We start from the raw sequence: 20,971 nt of genomic DNA, 5'->3' as shown, positions 1-20,971 counted from the left end.
TCCCAGGATCCCTCGCATTCAAGTATTTTTCATTTGGTGTTGTCCAAACTGTCTTAAAAACCTCAGGAACACTGTGTTCTGGTCCCCGTACAGAAATTGCGATCAAACACATCATTTATCACTTGAGGGTAGGGTACTGTTCAGTGTAGTAAATATACCCTCCTGACATGCCTTATTCACCACATCCTTACAGTGCATCGACACAAATGGATTTAAGCCAAGTACCTGGTTCTGTGGCAGTGAAAGGGTTAAAAGAGAAGTTATCCAATGAACGCCTGTATTTCCTCTCTTTAACTTGTCTAGTTAACGTTTTGTGCTTTTATTTTAAATCTGATTGAAATTTCTTGCCTTTTATTGATATATTTACTTTATGGAGAGCATCAAGTGCTATCTATATTAAACAAGTAAATTGTGCTGTAAACGCCTTTGGTAATGTTTATTAATATTGACTAATCATGGAGCAACAAGCTCTATTGCTAGCAAGCATAATATGTGGCAATACCAGCGGAGCATTAACATCTTGTCAAATAGCTCTCCATAATACAAATTTGTACCAAAAAAAGAAAAACCTGATGGTGTGTTTCACATCTTTTACTGGGCAGGAAGGGGGTATGGCTGGCTTGCAGGCTGCAGATGCTCATGACGTGTATCCACTGCTGTTCTCTCTCCCGATATACCCTCGTTCCCCATACACACACATCACCTTGTCCTGCACATTGGCCCAACCAACCTTGCTCCCAGTGCGCCTGGCTTAAATCTTGGTATCTCTGGTCAGGTTAATACATTTGTTTTCTGTCAAGGTACCATGTGTTCAGCTCCATTCTATCTTGACATTCTAGTCTAGAAATCAGAGAGGAAAAGTTTTTGTTGGCCAAAACACACAGATGGTGTGTGTGGTGTGTGTTTAAGATAAGCGGATTGTTGGCAACTTGACAAATATTCCCCTTCCTTCTGCAGTAAAGATGCCCTAGCTTGTGTGTTAGTGACTTGTGTATCCACTATGGTATAATACCTAGCTCTTACATAGTGCTTTTCACCTGTAGATCTCAAAGCATGTACAAAGGAGATCAGTACCATTATCCCCATTTTACAGATGGGGAAACGGAGGTACAGAGGAAGTGATTTTTCTCAACGTCACCCAACAATCCTATGGCAGAGCTGGGAGTTGAACCCAACTCTCTGTATCCCAGTCCAGAGCTCTGTTAGGAAAGACAGCAGCAGCCTTCTTGGGACTGAAGTCAATGGGAGTTTTGCCATTACTCCAAGATGAGTTAACCATTGTGCCTCTTAAACCCACCTCCTCCATTATTATTATTTTTAAGTGAACGGCAGTAAGGACCCTGGGGTTCAAGTGGACGTTATAACATTGGAGTGCTGTTTGAGTGATGACTCAAGATGAGTGCAAGCGTTTGTATTTTCAGGGTTTGTCTCTTCCTTGGGAGAGATCTAAATTAGACACAATGTTTTTGTTTCAAGCTCCTGACAACCTGTGCTCAGACTATCTTTAGGCATTCCTCCTGAAAGTAGCATTTGCACTGGGTATGCCTACTGTGCTTTCTTACTACCCGCTGTGTGAGGGGATTGGGTAGAATCTCATACAGCTGTAGGGCATGAGAAATGGCAGGATGCAATTGGTGCATGTGCATCTGGGAGATACTTTTGAGATCTAGATAAGGGGAGGGTCTGGAGGAGGGGTGGCAATTGGCAGCAATGGTTTGTTTGCCATGTGGAATTGCCCATACTTCCAGGTTTCGTGGTTTGTTGCCATCCGTGTATGGGCTGTTGGGAAGGCTGGGATTCATGTGCCTTCCTTCCCCAGCAGCCAAGGTTAGTAGTTGTCCTTAAAATTGCTTGGTAGTAACACCATGCAGTAATCCTACAGCAAAGATTAGTGCCAAACAGTGTTTTACGGTCCCAGATTAGATTACTGATTTTTAAAGACACACACTAGATTTCCCCCCCTCCCCCCCATTATTTTATTTCTCCTCTTACCACTACAGAATAGAATTAGAGTTGTTTTGGTGCCTTCCTTACTTGTGCTTTTCCAGACATTAAAAACATGGTTGATAATCACCATGTCCCTGTAAAATGTGTTTTTTACCTGTAAATTAGTGATAAACTGGAGTGAAGATGAGGATTTAACTTTGATCTGGCAAATTTTGTTTAAATTATTGAAATTCCATAAATGAACACTAAAGAAGAAGGTTACTTTGTGATATTGCTAATGTTTGAAGATGCGGAGTCTCAACCTTTAAAACGTGATGCTGTCTGGGGCCACCATCTTCCCTGAGGGCAGCTTGGCTTTATGCTCTTTGGAAACAATGGCCATTTTGAAAGAGGGCCACTTAACTAAGAGGCTCCTGTGAACTCAGTCCCAGCTAGAATAAAAGATGGTAGATATTTGGGAAAAGGGCTGTTCTTCATTTGTGAACCTAGTTTAAAAAAACCTGTCAACTAGAACAGCCTCCCAAAAAAAAAAGACTATTAGAAAATAAAGATCTTCAAATACAGCCAATGCACATGATGTTAGTGTGTTTTTAATGTTGAGAAGTTTGAAGAGTTTGTGTTTATTCTCAAATCGTTCTGGACAAAAAAATGTACTGATACAGGGTGCTAAATTTCTTAAAGGGGACCTATTGTAAATATTTTTCACTCAAAAGTAAATTGGTTAATTTAGTTTAGTTTATTTTCCTGTTGATCCTGTTCTAAAGAGAACTTCTCTGAAGAGTCATTTAGTATCCAGGCTCAAATACCAGCAAAACCGAACATTATTTGATCCAGAATTAACACCTCTCAACAAAGCCATATTTTTTTACACATTACATTGTCCCCATCACAAAGATAATTGTAATGGGTTTGCTCCACTATCAGCCTCTTGTCAGAATCAAGAGAGGCTAACTGGTCACAGCTTTATTTTCACTTGCTATTCAACTTAATTTTAATGGCACAAGCTGTTTTAATGGTTGCCAGTTGCCAAGGAAACCGGTAATAGGGTATGGAACCTTCCTCCATTAGGGCTTCTGAATTCAGATTGGTGACTATGGCAAACACCAAAAAGCCATTCCTATAACATTTAACCGAATGAGTTGGTGGCTTTCTTTCCAGTCCCTGGTAGCTTTTAACAGAAAGGCTGAGGGTTGAATTGGGGCACTGAACCTAAAATATCATCTTCCAGTCGGTCCAGGTTAAGCTGCACATTGGAGAGGGTAGCTTGCACAGCAGGGCCTCTGGCATGTCCGTTCTGTTGGTAGACATGGGATTCTAGTCTCTAGCAATGGCAATCAGTCACTCTTTCACCAGCACAAAATTCACTTCAGGTCACTTTTTGTTTAAAGTGTGCTGGAGGATTTAGCCGAAGGATGACTGGAGGAAAGCGGAACTTCATCCTCAGTAAAGATAACAATTGTCCATAATCAAGTATCAGAGGGGTAGCCATGTTAGTCTGTATCCACAAAAACAACGAGGAATCTGGTGGCACCTTAAAGACTAACAGATTTATTTGGGCATAAGCTGAAGTGTTTTACCCACGAAAGCTTATGCCCAAATAAATCTATTAGTTTTTAAGGTGCCACCAGACTCCTAATTGTCCATAATTTGTGGCTTGGTACTAGGGCCCAGCCATTGAGTTTCAAGGTCTTCTGATGCTGGATGGCCAACGAAAGTGTCAATGTATCCCTGCTTTCAGGGATACGTATACCCTGCCCAGTTCTGCACAGACCTGTTTCATAGAATCAAAGGACTCCAAGGAACCTCGAGAGATCTAGTCCAGTTCCCTGCACTCCTGGCAGGACTAAATATTATCTAGAGTTTGTAGTTTATATTTGGCACCAATGCAATAAAACATGTTTGTCTTGTAACAAAGTGATGATAAATAGTGGATGTGATTAAAAGGTTGAGTAGGTCATTTGACTGTACCACCTGATGAAAACATCAGCAAAAAACTCTTATTTTGAAACCTGCATGTGTTTTTTGTTGTTAGACTCTTCCACTTCCATCTGTATGAAAAGATCACAATAAATGGGTGTGCATCTCTCTTAGGAAAATGTAGCAAACTTGGCTTGGTAGCTTTTCAATGCTTGTGTCAACTACAAAGCATGGGTTGCTTCTAAACAATACATTTATCAACCTCTGACACTGTGAAGTAGTCAAAGAAAAGAGAGTTCATTTACCATGTTTTCTGTTTAACGTTTCTGAGTTTAGTTGGCTCAACAGTAGATGATCGTGAGTTAACTTTGGAACTTTGCCTTGCAATGTCAATGTGCGTGAGACTTGTGATTGAGCAATAATTGGCTTTAAAAGGGGGTGGAGGAAAAGATGGGTTTGGGGTGGGGGGGGTGAGTGAATAACAGAAAACTGTGCTTGAAAGAATTCTGTGGCTATAGCAGTGTGAGATGAGGAGTGGAAAGAAGGCTCCTGTTTGCTAGGATACTATATTCTCTTGTCAGGGTCATGACTGTCCATAGACTTCTGAGTTTAGCGCATTCGTGTGCTTTGTGCTGCCAGGGAGCATGTGCCTTTAACACATCACTTGCATTTTAATGATAACTTAATATTTTTCTGGCTTGGGCAACGCTGCTGTCCAGATCTGCACAAGCAGTGTCTGCTAAATATTACTTAATCTAGTAGAGTGCACTGGGACCTATTGAATTGCTCTTGAGTGATCTCGTTGCTTTATGAAGAAGGAGGAACATCCTTCCAGCAAGGATGGTTTGGGTTCTGAGCTAGATTGTGCTTTCTTCACTGCCTTGATGCACTACCCATCTCACCAGACTCTCCAATCTGGGCTCAACAGGGGGGGATCCATTTAAGTGAAATATATGTAAGGATTTTAGTGCCCTAAATATTCCCTACTTTTCCCCCTGTAATGCCCACCTTTCTATTCAGATTCTGAGCAAGGAGTGAAGGAGAGCCTTGTTTAGTGCCACTTGTCATTAAACCTGTTGACTACATATAAGCAAATTTGAACTGTAAAATACTAAATAGAAACTCTGCATTGTGCATCTGCTGCTTCATTCTGGGAACAGACATAGCTTTGTCCTCTGTCTGGGGGTGAACTTGCAAGAGACACAGCCCCCTCCCTTTGCTCCTACTGAGATAATAGGAGTTAAGGATGCTCATCTCAGGATCAGTCATAGTAAAACTCTTCCATTGCAATCCTGCAAGGAAATTCTGTCCCATCTGTACTGCTCTTGGGAGAAGCATTAGTGAGGTTTTTTTTGTTCTTTCCATCCTCATCCTTTCCTTTGGTACTTAGCCTGGAGATTTGTGGAGTGTCTCTCACGTGCAGTATTTAGCCAGAAGAGTGAGCTGTGGTTCTGCTTCATCAGCACTCCAAACACCCAGCAACATCTGGGTGGCACTTCTCAGCAGGGACCTTGCCCCCCAACATAGACTCTGCTACTGCCGTAGCGAGCAGTATTAGGGTAATGGAGTTCCTGCTGTTTGCTTTCCAGACTGGCCACTGCTCTAATCTGCTTCTGAGCTCTGCTGCTTCGGCTAGTGCTAGTCTGTTGCTGCCCTTGCGCCAGTTGGTGTGAAATGCATGAACATACATAATCGATGTACGTATCGTAACGTTTTCCACTCAGTGGAAAGGATAGCGTTGAAGTTCTTCATGAAGTATTTGTAGGGATGGGTGCATTTCTACATCTCAATCTCTTCAGGGTTGCCAGGTGTCCAGTTTTTGACCAGAACACCCGGTCGAAAAGGGACCCTGGCATTAAAAGTCCACTTGGCATGGGGTTGGCAGGCTCCCTACTTGGCTCCACATAGCTCCCGGGAAGCCGCGACATGTCCCTGCAGCCCCTAGGCATAAGGGCAACCACGGGGCCTCTGTGCAATGCCCCAGCGCTTCCCTGAGCACCACCCCCGCAGCTCCCATTGGCCAAGAACCATGGCCAATGGGAGCTGTGGGGGTGGTGCCTGTGGGTAAGGGCAGCGCGCACGCCACAGAGCTGCCTGGCCGCCCCTACACCTAGGAGCTGAGGGACATGTTGCTACTTCCAAGGAGCTCCCCAAAGTAAGTGCAGTACGGTGCCTGCTCCCCGCACCCCCTCCCGTGCCCCAATCCCCTGCCTCAGCCCTGAGCCCCCTCCTGCACCCCAGGCCTGTCATCCCCTGCCCTACCCCAGAGCCCGCACCCCAAGACGGACCCTTCCACCCCCCCAAATCTCCTGCCCCAGCCCAGAAGCCTTCCCGCCCCCAGACATCATGAACCCCTCGTTTCTGGTCCCACCCCAAAGCCCGCACTCCCAGCTGGAGCCCTCACTCTCTCCCACACCCCAACCCCTGCCCCAGCCTGGTAAAAATGAGCAAGTGACTGAGGGTGGGGGAGAGTGGGCGACAGAGGGAGGAGGGATGGAGTGAGCGGAGTCTTGGGGAAGGGGCGGGATAGGGGATGAGGCAAGGGTGTTTGGCTTTGTGCGATTGGAAAGTTGGCAGTCCTAGTAAGAGTTCTGATCCCTTTATTACCAAAGGGACTTTAAGTCCCTCTAGAAATTTCACAAGCGTAATCTTTCTCATTAAGCTTTAATTACTTCATGGTGTCACTGGGGTTTGCTTGTAGGGTTTCTGTTTCTGGACAAAGGCAGGTAGGATAGGGGCTTTGTAAACAAACCAGTTAGGGGAAGGATCCTACAGGACTGAAACTTTCTGGACTTCGCCAAATCAAGCTTTGGGGAGAAGATTCAAGCAGGCGTCCCATGTGCTCCTCAGTTAAAGCCCTTTGCTTAAAGGACACCCAAGAAATGACTTTGCTTTTAGCAGCCTCGGTAGCTGAGTAGGCCTTGATGTTTGAATATTCTGGGTAAGCTTCCTCGTTGCTGCTGTCCAGCCGAAGTTCCATTTTTCCCTCTGTCCCTACGGCTGTCTAGCTTTGTATGAAACAAGTATGTCTGTGATTTGTGTTCCTGCTGAGCTAATGAGAAAATTCACAGATAATGTGTAGATTTCATGAAATATTCAAAAGGTCTCCGTGTTAACATTTTAAATAAAAAACTTTTCCCCCTCTCCCCAAACAAGCAAGAGGACTAATCCGTCTCTGTTTTTCCTTAGGAAGCTTCACAGTGGTATGAAGACTTATGGATGTGAGTTGTGTGGGAAACGATTCTTGGATAGCTTGCGGCTCCGAATGCACTTACTGGCTCACTCAGGTAGGTGTAGAGACATTGATGCTGCGTGAGGCGAATGCTGCCTGTCATACTGACCCAAATCTATTGAAACTCCCAGACAAACTTTAAGAGTGCACATGTGTGTAGGGTGGGGTGGTTATTTTAACCATTTTAGAATGGTAAATTATGAATATATTCCCTTTTTATTCCAGACCTAGTTACTTCAATTTTCAGAGTTTTTGTTTTCAGCTCTTTAACTGGGGAAATGTTTGCAGGTCCTCAGGAGTTTGGAATAACAAACTTGGACTACTGCATGGCTGAGTGCTATTCGATTGCCTCCATCCACTTCGGCCATGATATTGGAGTGGTTTTCCTCCGTGTGTGTGTGTGTGAATGCTGTATTTGCCACGTACAAGCACCCACTGCAGTTTCATTAGCAAAACTGTTGCAGAATTAGGCACTCCGTCTAATGAATCTAACTATTGGGTTCAAATTATGCAGGCCCTTTAATTAAATAGATATAGAAAGGTTGGAATGCTAAACTAGTGAGAAGATGTTGTTGTGTTTTGCAAGTTAATTTAGTCTGAAATTCCTATTGGGCGCACAGCCCCATATGCAATTAGTTTTTGTATTTAAAAAAAAAAACGGCAGGCAGCCACTGGATCCATTTGCTCAAAGGTGAAGTGTACGTACGAATCCATGTCTCATTCATTCAAGGTTAAATCACTTAGGGTATGTTCACACTGCTCACTAAGCCTGGGCGCTTACTCAGATTTGAGCTCACGCCCCACGCTTCTGTCCACACGCACAAATCAGTCTGCGTCGGGTCAGCAAACACTCAGGACTGAGGTCCTGCAATACTGCTGGGGAGGTGGGTCAGAGCCCACGTCCCACTGTGACTCGGGTGCAAGCCCTGTCATTTTGCAGGTCTGGACACAGGTCAGTCCTGAGTCAGAAGGTCTCTGTAGCGCAGTATGGATACATTAGTACAGCTCTGAGACCTGGCTCCAGCCATCGTAAAGCCAAGTTTACAGACACACAAATGCAGGCTTGGAAACGCCGAGTCCACAAGCCCAGGTCCCGCAGACTTAGGCTTAGTGTGCAGGATAGACATAACTGCAACACTACCAAAAAAACCCATCCAGGCAGCAGTGAGGCTGAGCCTCTGTCAACTGACTCCAGCTCGGAGGACTTGATAGGGAGCTTAAAATAGCAGTGTAGACATCCCTGCTCGGGCTGGAGCCTGGGCTCTGAAACCCAGTGAGGGGGAACACCTATATTGGTATTTTTAGCTGTGCACTGCATACCTCAGTCAGCTGAGCTGGGCTCTGAGACGCTGCTTTGGGGTGGCTTTTTGCAGTGTGGACACACCCTTAGGGTCCACATGAGTTTACAAGGCTGCCCATTTGGAGTAATTTTGGAAGGATGCTAGCATCCCTGTAGAACTTTCTGCCATATGGTCTGTAGGAATAAGCACAGGGTGGGGAGTCAGAAGGCAGTGAGTTGTAATCCTTCCTCTGCTATTCCCTCCCTATGTGCCCTTGGGCAAGTCACTGCACCTTCTGTTTGTTTGTTTTATCTTCCTGCCTAGGAGCCCTAGTCATTGACCAGGCCCTCATTGTGCTAGATGCTGTACAAACACAGAACAAACGGTCTGTTTCCCCACCTGTCAAATGGTGATAATTAACACTTACTCACCTACCTCCATAAAATGCTAAGGGTTCTGATCCCTGCCAGGGCTTTAAATAGTGACTGGTAACAAGTATGAGAGATTAGATACAGGATAATTCTCTAACTCCTGTTCCTGCATCTCATGGAAGTGCTGCTGCTGTCCTTGTTCTTTAAGCACTGAGAGCTGCTTCTGCCATTCTGCTTGGGTCAGAGTGGGAATCGAAGCACACGCATATCTCCTAGTAGATGATCCCTGGATGGTTGATCACAGATCACTGAATCTCCTCTGACATAAACCAGCAGCACATGGACTCTAGAGGTCCTGACAGGGCTAGAATAAACACGATCATTTGACCATAGACATGCAAACAAATGTGGGATAAACCACCAATAAAGAGGTGGTGCACAGTAAATACAATCAGTTTTTTTCAAATGCTTCACAAATTGTTTTCTGTGGAGGATGAGCACGCAGTGTCTCTCTCTTATTCCTCCGTGTTTTTTTTTTTTTTTTCTGCAGTGTGTGCTTGGTCCTGGGTATTGACGCTATATTTCTTTTAATCTTGATTTATGAGAAATTAAACTTGGAGGGGGAAGAGGGCTGCATGGCACACGGGGAGTAAGACAGCAAGCTCTCGGGTATCATTTCAAAGCTGGCATAAGTCACCAGTGAACTGAGTTTGAGAGGATCTCCGAATAGTTTCCAAGGGTCTCTTCTCCATAGCACAGAATTACCCAGCAACATGGCATAATTGGCAGCCATTGCTTAAGGGGGAGGCGTGTGGCTGGAATATGGGAAGCAGGTCATGTGTGAGGTACCCCAGCAGGTCTGGTCATGTAGGGGCTTGTGCAGAGCTAAGCCGTATTACGCCTGGCTTTCCCTATTGCTCTGTGTTGATGGAGGATGGGCAGCTAGACTCCACAAGAGGACTCACCGTGCACATGGTGAGAGTGGTTGAGGAGGGCTAGATTTTCCCGTTGTGAGAATAAGGGATGATTCTGTTCCATTGTATCCAAGCCACCCAAGTCTGGAGGGTTGTTGGGGATTGTTCTAGTCTCTAAAAGAAATGCTCCTGACCCAGTAAGAGCTCGCACCTCTGAGTCCCAGCTTTGAGAGCCTGGCCCTAAATGAGCTGAACTTCCAGCTGTCCTGTGGGGAGGTGTTAGGTGCAATTTAGTACCTCCCCCGAGAAGGGCGTGGATTGGGGGCGTGGCGCTGTTGGGAGATGGATGACAGAAACTGGAGCCAGGAATCTTGCAGCTGCTATACAGGTTTCTTCCCAGACCTCTGGCAATTCACCTTGCTCCCTTCCTCTGGCATCTCTACCCCTTTACTTATGGGCCTCTCCTCAACACTTCGTGTCAGGTGCGTGAATGGTCTCTGGAATACCAATGCACCACAGAACCCCCCTGCACAGTAACCTGGCACAAATACTGAATGGTATTGCGGTAATACCTAGAATGCTTGTGTGCTAGGCGCTGTACAGACCGAGCAAAGATCTGTTCACTGTTCCTCCTCTCTTGTCGCCCAAGGCTGACTCTGAACTCCTGGTGCATGATGGTGATAGTAGTCAATGTATTAGGCTATCTGCCACGCCTGGATCCTCCCACATGCGTGAGTTTGGCATTCCAAATGGAAATGAATCCAGCCGCTGTTGAACTGTATTTCCTTGACACCCCACCTCTTAAAAAAACCAAGAGCAATAACTCCAGTGCTGCTTCTTTCTTCTGTGTCCTGTACCCAGGCTAGTGTTCCTTCAGACATATCTGAGAGTCAGCTGTGACTGGCTTTATAAAGAGAGTCCCGTTATAGATTTTATTCTAAAAAATACTAGCTATAAATCAATGAAAAGAAAATGGCCCCGTTTTATTTCTGCCTTTAAGGCCTAATCCTGCACGCACTTAACTCAGCATGATCCTAATTCTCAGGCGTAGGCAACTTGCCCCCCTTTGTCCTCACAGTGATACGCACGACTCCCAGCAGTAAGTATTTGCAGGATTGGATCCTCTGATTTGATGCCATTTTAATTGGGCCGGATTCTGACCGGCGTTACGGTCAGGTGTAGGTTCCCGGAGTCGCTCCCCTGAAGCCAATGGAGTGAATCCAGGTCGCACTTGCAGTGCTCTAGGCAATGGTGCCAGCTGTCTGGTGATGAATATACGCTGTCTGGGGAGGGTGCATCGCTTGCCGCCTCTGAGGCCCTGGTTAATGCCTGGCATTGTGGCAGGCCGCGTGTACTGCACTTAGCATCTCAGCTGTGTTTTCCCTTCCCCCTCCTCCTCCTCCTCCCCCTTTTTTGGCTTGCGCTGCCTGTGTTTGTTGTTGTCGTTTTGGCCCCGTGCCAGTCGCTGGCTGGCTGCCAGCCTTGTGGGTACAGTATGTACAGTGAACGTTGAGCCAAGTTTGTCATCATACAAGATTAATTTTTTTTCTAATCTGTCTGGGGTTGGGTGAAATCGGAGGGAGAGGAGACAGAAGGAGCGGTTTGAACGCTCGAAAACAGCCGCATTAAATTCCAGCACTGTTATTTATTAAAACACGAGACCTTTGCGCCTCTTATTTCCCCTTCTTTCCCCCCACCCTGCCCCCCCATGAAATGAGGTCATATTGGAGCCACAACGTGAGTTCATATTTTCAGTGACTAGCATACTAAAATTAATCTCCTAAATCAGTTTTCATTGCCCAAATTGACAATTTGTTTAATTAGAAATTTGCCCTGTAGGAGACCCTTACGACTTGGGGTCCCCCCAGCTCCTCAAAAGGCCTTAGATGATGGCAGTAGTAAATGTTCGGTTTAACTGAAGTTTTTTCATTTCAGTTGTAATGTGTTCAACTAATCAAATGTTTGAGGGATACCTGATGATCAAGAGAAGTTTAATTAACGAACAATAAACTTAATGAATTAACTAACGAGATTGTTTTGGCCCGTCCTGGTTCGGTGACTCCTATTGAGGTCATATTGCACTGTAATGGGGGTTGAGGGGCTTGGGGAGGGATGAGCACTAAATCGGTGCTTATTTTGTAGCATACAGTTCAATGCATCTCCTTTCACATAACCTGCTGTCAGTTTCAGTGATGTGCTGGGGGAAATCTTTTTGGGGGGTTTCCTGTCAATGGGAAAGGAGAAATGCTCTGAGGCAGCTTTGGGAGATTAGTTAGAAAGTTTTTCCTCTCTTTCTCCCACTTTTAGATTTCTCTGGGAAGCTGAGAGACTGTAGGGCCAGATCCTCAGCTGGTATAAATAGACATAGCTCCAGTATCTGGCCCTCACTCTCTGGTGCTCAGTTCAGTTTCTATCCATTTTATTTAGTGAGGAAAAGAGCAAGGGGGTGAATCTGCATTGTTGCCACCTCTCCTGATGTTTTCGCAAGTCCCATAATATTTAGTGGTCTTTCTTAAAGCTCTAGCTGCCGAAATTAGATTGCTTGACAAGCTCGGCTTTGTGTATTTTTAAGTTTTCTAGCCCTCATAGTTGTGGAGAAAAGCTGGAAACTGTGATCCCTAAATATTCCAACGCCAGAAGGCAAACAGAACCCAACTGTTGTTGTTGGTTTTTTTTTTTAATCTCATGATTTTTAAGCAAATCATGTGATTTTTGAACACTTGGAGTTGGCAGTTTTGAACGTGCTTGACCCATGTCGTCACTTTTATATAAGGAGAAGAAAACACTTGAATTAGAAACGAAGGCTGCTGTGTCTAACATCATCACCTCTTCTTTCTTTTCAATCTAGCTATCCATTTTCTTTAGTCTTTTAAAACAGTCGTGTCTCTGAGGTCTGGTCATATATTCCATTTTCCTGCTCTTATTAATAGGCTCATGGAATGCCTTCCTAAAAATAAATTTTAAAAAGTGCTTGGGCTTAGTTATGAGGTGTATAGACTCAGTCCATGAAACACTGGGGGTAATTCTAGGCCCTGTGCTATGCAGCCAAGTCTAGAGGATCCCAGAACTGGTATATAAAGCCATTGTCTTCGCCATATCAAAGCCCACCTCTGCTGTGACACCTGCTACTAATGGCTAAGAACGGGTGCAGGGGATGGCTTGATACTGTCCTGTTTTTTTTTTTGTTTTTTTTTTAATGCTAGTTTTGTCCCTGTCCCTCCTCCCTTTACATATGGTTTTCCTCTGACCTGAGAGCTCTTTGGGACTTGGCTCATATATTCCTATATGAGCGGGTAGGCCATAGCACACTGCTGGCGTATTGCAGAACGTGGCAATACAGTCAAATAGAGCTAAAATGCTTACATGTATGGGGGCTGTTGTGACATTGTGAAAAGCAGAGAGAGTGGGGACATGGTCTGGAGAAGTGCCACCCTCCATTTAGGAGTGTGTTTCTCATGGAATAGTGTGTGCATGAGTATTGCATGATTATGATCATTACAAAACTGCAAGGCAAACACTATTGTTAATACTGTGTTAAGGGTGTTCTGGTAGAAACATAGTTTATTTAGGTTTACATTTAATGAGGGACAAAGTAGTGAAAAGCCTTACATGTGTTCCATGGGGTTGAGTTAAGGTGGGTCTTAAGAAATGTTAACGTTTTAAAATCTTTTTCCTCCCAGGAAAAGAAAAGGAGGGCGGGAGGTGGGAAAGGAAAAATCTCAAGGTATTTAGAACATACAGTTTACATGCTCCATTGACTTAATGAGCAGAGTTTTGAGTTCTCTGAACCAACAAATGCTAGCTACACATCTATGCATCTCTTTTTAAGTGCATCTGTATAGCCTTGATCCAAAACACCTCTGCATGCTCAGGTTGTAGTTAGCAAGTCGCCAGCATTGGGCTTCATTGTAGACTTTTAGTTTTTTCTTCAAACCACACCAAGGCCTAGCTGTTACAGCGGAGGATGGCCAGGGCAAATTCCATGCTTCCAGCTTCAGCTATTGGTGCTTGTAATTTTTGTATATATGAGGATGGTTCCCCTCCCCAGTCCAAAATCGGAGATGAGGAGAGTACAAACAGAACCCCTATTTCCTCCCCCCCACCCCCCTGGCAAACAAAACTCTTCTCCATGTAAAGACCAGTTATGGACTTAGTGAGCTCGGAAGGGGAATGTTTCAAAAAGTTATCAATGTATTAAAATGAGGGATTGCTTCAGGAGGCACCCATTGTAAAGTGTGTGTTGTGTGAGAGACGAAAAAGCTACACGCTTTCTAATCCACTATGCAATCCCAAACAGGCAACGCCAAGGAACACTCACAAAGGTGTGATTCCTTGTTTTAATTATTGTTTTGAATGCTCAGGTGTTCATTCAAGTTTTTGTAACCCCCTCACTGGCAGATTCTCAATCTTAAAATAATGCCCTAAGCGTGGCTGTGTTGTTTGTTGACTTAATTCCATTGTGCTGCTTAGCAGGTCAGTGTCTGTGACGTGGCCCAGGGCAGTGGAGAGTCGCATTTCCGGCCAGATTGCTGCTAATGACACAGTTGTGGCAAGGAGACAAAGATGGCCAGTCTGGGGCTACGTGGCTAGAAGTAACTGCTAAGCTACAACTGACGTTCACATCTGAGCAGGCCTCAAACTGCTTGTTGATTTCAGTGAGGGGAAGACTAGTCTGCCCACAGCCTGGCCCTACTGAACTAAATCCCATTTGTGGCCCGTAGTGTCACAGCCAGAACTAAAATTCCATGGCCTCTCATCTTTAAGGAACACAGGGATTCTGCCCGGGGTGGGGGGGATAATTTTTATCTTGCACCCTGTTTTTAAGGGCAGACAAAATCTGAGTCCAGCTTTTTAGCCACTAAGAAAAGTTGACCTGGCTATGGTGTGGGGAAGGGTTGAATTGGCATTAGGGACGTGCAGGGGGTTAGAGAGCTCTTGGGGATGAGGGGAAGTCCGTCCCTGGCACGCGTGACTGGGTGGTGTGGAGTTGGGATGAGATTTTGGGGTCTCCTTCTCCCAGGTTGCTACTGCTTGAGCACTCATAGGATTCTGCAAAGCAGAGAAGCTGCCTCTTCCTTCCTTCCGCCTGATGTATAATCTGCATGACAGGAAGGCGAGGTGATGCAGGCTTTCTGACTTCAGCTGCTGATGTGACAAGAGTAAAGGAGCTGAAATCTGGGGCCTGGCATGAAGGAGCAGAAAGGCTGCAACAAAAACAGCGGCAAAATGCATGGAGCAAAGATGCCCAAGGTTCACTAGCCACCTCCTTTCATCGGCTGTGTTGTGCAATCACCAACCCCGTGCCCTCCCCATCTCTGCTGGCATGTCCCACGATCGTTGTGTGTCCTAGTGGGCTGGTTTTATCTAGCCAAGATCTAAAGCTGTGGTTAATTCACTTGCTACCTGTCTCTAATAAATGTAAACTTTTCTTCCTCTTCATGTTCCGCGCTTATCTCCTTATTAAGTGTTGAGCCACAGAAGATGTTTTCTCATGAAGTATCTGAGATGGAGCAGATAGTTCATCTTGGAATTAAGCTGCCTCCCTCTCCGCTGCCTTTTAAAAAGGTTATTGTTTGCTGAAGTCGGGGTGCGCATCAATGCAAAGTTAAGAAGAAAGGGAAGCGCTGAGATTCTTTGGAGATTGTTCACCCTCCCTCTACCCTTTTCCCCCCCCCTCCCTTTTTGAATTTTGGCTGGCATCCCAAATTTATTCCCAGAGTGATGTCATCGGCTTGCCGGCAGGTCTGGATGTTCTGCCAGCATTCCAGAGAGTTTATGATCATTCGCAGATGTGCATCCAAGAACACACTGTACCCAAAGCAGAAATTAATGCAGGCTTGACTGCTGTCCAACCCTCATACACAGGAGAGAGGAAAAAAAGAAAACAAACTGTTTAATGCTGTTTATAAATTATACACTGGCTGATGAAAAATACATTTCTTTTCCCCCAGCCCCTCCCTGCCTTCCTTTTCTGCCTCAAGAGTCTAAGCTGAGACTGGAAGAATATGGTTTGCTTTTTAGCTCCCGTTTTGGCTGGAGTCCTAGCCCCTGCTGCCATTCCAGAGCCAGGGTATTTTTCCCCTTTACCTGATGAAATACATTTATTTTGCAGCCTTCACTACTCCTCCCCCTCTTCTGGATGCTTTTTGTTATTCAAGGTGTTCTGCTAAGCATTATGCATAATGCCAGGACCCATTACACCATAGTGTGCTCTGTAGCAAATAAATCTTATGCACATCTGTCTACATTAATACTGCTAAAGATATGTGATCATCACACCATAACCCATTTTTGCTCCGGTTTCTCATCATGCATGCGAGATGGGAAAGTTCTGAAAGTTCACTGTAGGCTGCGGTATTAGAAAACATTCCGTAACCTCCCCTCCCTCCTGAACAGGAGAACATAAACATGCTCGGACTCGGCATCCAGATTTGGGGGTGATGCTGATAATCAAACCATCCTCCCCCTCACCCCAAGATGTGTTCTTGAAATTCCTCCCCATGTTGTGTGCAATCCATTTACATAGCTTTTGTGTTTTTTAATACTGCTAATGTTTATCATTTGCCCAACAGGCTTGACAGATTTTGTTTCCTGTAGAGTATCGCAGCTTTAAAGCCCCCTTGTTGCTAAGTAGCAGCCTCCCTGTACTGTAATGGGCTGATTTTGTATTCTGTTCAGCACTGTATCTTATTTTTGTATGCAAGACAAAGTGTTTTGATGGAGGACGATTGCAGAAGTGTCTGGAGGCTGTTTGGAGTTTTATGGGCTGTACAGTACACTGTGTGCTTTCTGAACAGAACACAGGCTGTTGAATTTTGGATTGGATTTGTCATTTTTCCCCTCTGAGAGGAGGCTGTCAGATAGAACATTACTTGAAGGGTGGAGAGAAAAGTGGAAATTGTGTAACCACCTCTATTTTTCGCTAAACCGAAATTATTTTTTAGTCCCAAAATAGTCCCACAAATTCATAAGCTGTTATGTGGGGAGGAACAGGCTAATGAAGTTGATGATATGACGTGGTTAGTGCTTAGTCAAATGCCTTTCCGTCTCATGTATTCCTTTTCTCTGAATTCTAAGCTTTCCCCTTCATGTGGGGCTTCCTTCTTTTAAAGGGCTGGTGGGAGCACTTTTTTTAGAGGCAGGACACCAAAGGGCCAAAATGGTGGAATGCTCCAGATTTTACAAAAGCTCTTAACTTTTTTTTTTTTCTTGCTGCCTGACCATGACGAGTAGGGATGTTGGGAGGCAGAAGCCATGTTGTGGGTGACACCCAGACATGCTAAACGGCATTCGTGGCAGAACAAAAGCCAACCAAAACCCAGGAACTTGGGAGCAGCCAGTCCCTTACTCAGTGCTGACCTTTGCCCTGCTTGCAGGTAGGTGACTCAGAGTCTGCTGCGATGTGGCACAGAAATACTTCAGTACCTAGGCACAAGGGCAAAGTTGGATGGACAGAATTTGCAGCCTGACCTCCGTGCCTTTCTCAGTTTCAGTTGCACCCTAGATGATGGCATGATTCTTGCATCACACATGCACAGCCTGCCTCTGAAAGCTGAATCCTTCATAGGACCTGAACGTTTTAAGGAACAAGCCCAAACATTTAGATGCTCTTCTTCCCTCTTCCTCCATCCCAATTTGACCTGTTAGAATGTGATTTGGAATGCTGATAGTTCTTCCTTTGACCTAGCGCTTGTGATGCTTCTCGGTTGGCATAGTTGGTGGCAAAAGGGGTCACCTCTTAAAAGCTCCACTTACACGTTGCATTAAAAACAAAACCCGTTTTCCTGTTTTGGGAAGAACTCCCTTCAATCAGATGAAGTTTGTGGATGAACGTCTTGCCAGAATTCTTCTGAGTGTAAGAAGCTTCTGAAATTGTTCAGGGTCTATTCAGATGCACTGGGTATGTGAGATTATAGCTATATAAGTTTTGCTGCCATTTACTGACTAGGTGGGAACCATTTGGAAAAAGATTTTTAGCCATGTGTCCCCCAAAAGAGCCATCCCTTGGCCACCCAGCCAACAATTTTCAGCTTTGTGAGGGGAAATAGGAAAGGGGAGTTGGCAGCCCCTCGAAAATCAGGAATTCCCAAAGGAATGTTTCTTCAGGGAGCCCCAGCTCTAGTCCACAACACCCAAAGCCTTATTGAGTGAACATAAGTGATTCTGCTCTCATGCTGGTGTGAATCAGGAGTTATTACTTCATCAGTGCAGAGATCAGAATCAAGTCAACGTGTTGCATCTCCGTAGCATGGAAGGGGATGGCAGTCAATGACAAAATTTTCGCTGGGTTTATATATTTAACCCTATACTGGAAGCTGAGAATGGAGGAACCATTAAGACCATCTTGAGAGGGTCCCTCTTGGGGAATGCCAAAGTTTCTGATTCTGAGCATTTGTCCTTTATACAACTACAAAACTTGGGTGGTGGCTCTCTACCCATAGTCCTAGACCACACTGGGTTTTCAAAGGCATTCCTGGTTGTCTGTGGATTGAAATATCTTGTAAAATCAATCGATGGATGGGAATTGGGGAGACAGATAAGTGCAAAGAGTTTTCTCTTGCAAAGGGGCCTTCGCTTTAGGGTGACTAGAGACCAAGTGTGAAAAACTGGGACAGAGGGTGGGGCGTAATAAGAACCTGTATAAGAAAAAGCCCCAAATATCAGGACTGTCCCTATAAAATCGGGACATCTGGTCACCCTACTTCGCTTCATGTAGGGGAGGTTACTGGGCCTTTGGCCAAGGGAGTTGGTCCATGCTAGGACATTATGAAATGGATTGTGGAATAAAAATGTCAAGTGTACCTCTAAATTTGAGATGCTGTCAGAAATTTAGGTTGTGCACTGTGCCATTGCTGGGGTAATGTGGGAGCACTGGCAGTGTCCGGAAAACGTGCTCTGGTCACCCCGTCAACCTCACAGCATGTGAAGGTGGTTATCCAGACACCCTTTATGCGAACTATTCAAGAGGCTTTAACAATTGTCTAAACATCTATAACAACTTGCTACAGATCTAATTGTGCGGAACCAAAAGCACCACCACTGTACAAGGCTATTTGTGGGGCGGCTTGGAATCTATCTGTTGCAGAAAGAGGGCTGTGTAGGTTTTGAATAGAGGGTGGGCTGGGTGTGAGTCAGAAGCCACAGGGATTTTTTTAATCTACATGGCCAAGGTGTCCTTATGGATGTGGTGCTCTCCCATTGAACCTGGATGCTATTTTTCTTCCCTGGTGATCTTTTTCCACCTTCTGAGAGCAAATAAGAACATTCAGGCTGATTTGAAATGCATGCGCTAGTCAGCCAGATTGTCCCAAAGATAACAGTAGATGTTTATAAACCTGCTTTAAGCAGCATAAACCATTATGATTATGCAGGAAACAGTATTCAACAAGCTCGACTTGGGTTGGGTGGGGGCTGCTTTTATATCCCAGGCAATTGTACAATGAGGTTTACATGAAAGCTGAAAATTGTTCCTTTACTCTAATAGCACAGCACAGACCATTACCTTCCAGATTTAAAAACGAAATGAGCTCATCATATTTGGTGACTTACCCTGACATTCATGCTCAATTTAGAAGTCTGTCTTTACCTTTTAAAACCTATGCTTTTTATTTTTTTTATATTCACTGATTACTTTTTTTTAAATACTAACCCCCACACCCCAAAAAAAAACCTTTTGCATTTCCTGATCACAGAATCTATTCTTGGTTTCCTTCTTTTGGCTCGTTGATGTATTTTTGACATAAAATACAAGACATTTTTATAACTGTCTCTTCCACTTTGGGTGAAATAGGGGAAAAGGGAAAAAATAATAATAATAAAAAAAAAACCCACAGCGGCTTTATGTGGGCAAAAGAAGAAAACAAGAGAATGGGATAGAGAACAGGCTAAATTTAAAATTGTAATTGGCTGACTTCCACAGGCTTGCGGGTGTTTTAATGACTCATAATAACTTCATTTAAAACCAGCTGAGCAGAAAATAGATTGGAGAGGAGCCTCAGGCCATTATGGATTTGTGTGTGTGTGTGTGTGTGTGTGCGTGTGTGTGGGTTTTTTTTTTTTTTTTTTTGACAAGCTCTGTTTTCGGCAGCCAGGAAGGCCCTCATAGAGGGCTTGGCTGTTTTCTCTCTCCTAGAGTTGGTGTTCTGCCCAAGAGAGATTGTATAGAAAGCAGTTTTTTTAACTGATTAAAAATAGATGCCTTGAGGTATTATTTTAGCATCAGTGGTTTTTTTTTTCTTTGTACTTTTGATGTGGTAAATGGAACATAAATACAATTGTTTTTGAAATTACTGAATTAATTAGGTAGTAAAGCGACGACAATGCATAAATTTACTTGGCAATTTAAAAAAAAAATCTATATTTCCCCCCCACATTCTTGTCATGTACAGCATTTCAAAAAAATGGAAGTTATATATTAATCTCTTGTGTTTTAGAATGGGGTGGGACTATATTTATTATCCGTGAAACGCTCACTGGTGAGTTGTGGAAATACAGCTGGAAGGGAATCCGGTATTCACTTAGTCATTCAGATTCCTTTCAGCCTCCTTGCACTAGACACAATGCCAGAGAAGTAAGTGTTATCCCCTACTTTTATTTTAAAGTAAATTGGCTAAATGTTTTGAAGGAATGCACTTTCCAAATGCTTGCTCAAACTTGGGTACATAATATGCCACACTTTAGGATTAAAATGGAACACCTACGTGGCAGTCAAGTTTAGTGTTCAAAACAGTGGGTCGAGGGTTTTCTGGGCCTTCAGGGCATGATGAAAGGAAGTGGGTCTAACAGCTGTCATTTCCCAAACAGCCCAGCCAAGACTGCAGCTTTCCCCTGTCAGAGAGAAGAGGTTCCCCATTCTGCTTACAGATGGTCATTGGTGGCTGTTACTTAAGAAACCACAGGAGCCTGTTTCTATAGCTGTGTAGGTTTTTAGCTATCCTCCTTCTATTGACTTTTAATGGGAGTCAGAAGACTTAGAAAACACCCTGTGCAATTCATGCAATTGCGATGCGTTGAGAGAGAGAGAACAGAAGTCCAAGAATTCTGGACTGCTTTGGTGATCTTGTTAGGCGACCTTAACCTGTATGGTAGCTTTATTTATTTTTTCCTGTTTATATGACAGTAGTAAAGCACTTAATGGCTGCATGCGAGCCCTGAGTTGGATGTTGTCCTGGAGGGATAGGGTGAGGATGATACCTATATGCAGTTGCAGTTTTCTGGTCAAAGGTCTTAAATGAGTACCATAAGCAAGACTTCATGCAATCCTGTTGGAAAATCTCTCTCCACCAGGCGGAGGTTTTTGGTGAATTAGAG

The 20,971-nt window shown here is 44.4% G+C and overlaps 1 protein-coding gene across 11 annotated transcripts in view; it reads left to right on the top strand.

Moving 5' to 3' along the window:
- The window catches only part of ZBTB16 (zinc finger and BTB domain containing 16), a 208,702-nt gene that overhangs the window by 106,863 nt on the left and 80,868 nt on the right, over positions 1-20,971 (top strand). For all 11 annotated transcript variants that reach the window (XM_054005238.1, XM_054005235.1, XM_054005236.1 and 8 more), the window contains one exon: positions 7,054-7,151. In XM_054005238.1, the coding sequence (XP_053861213.1) occupies positions 7,054-7,151 (98 nt within the window). The remainder of the gene's footprint in view (positions 1-7,053; positions 7,152-20,971) is intronic.

The sequence above is a fragment of the Malaclemys terrapin genome, chromosome 15 (assembly GCF_027887155.1).
Source record: "Malaclemys terrapin pileata isolate rMalTer1 chromosome 15, rMalTer1.hap1, whole genome shotgun sequence".
NCBI lineage: Eukaryota > Metazoa > Chordata > Testudines > Emydidae > Malaclemys > Malaclemys terrapin.
Note: the sequence above shows the minus strand (reverse complement) of the source record. Positions and strands in the feature narration are given on the sequence as shown.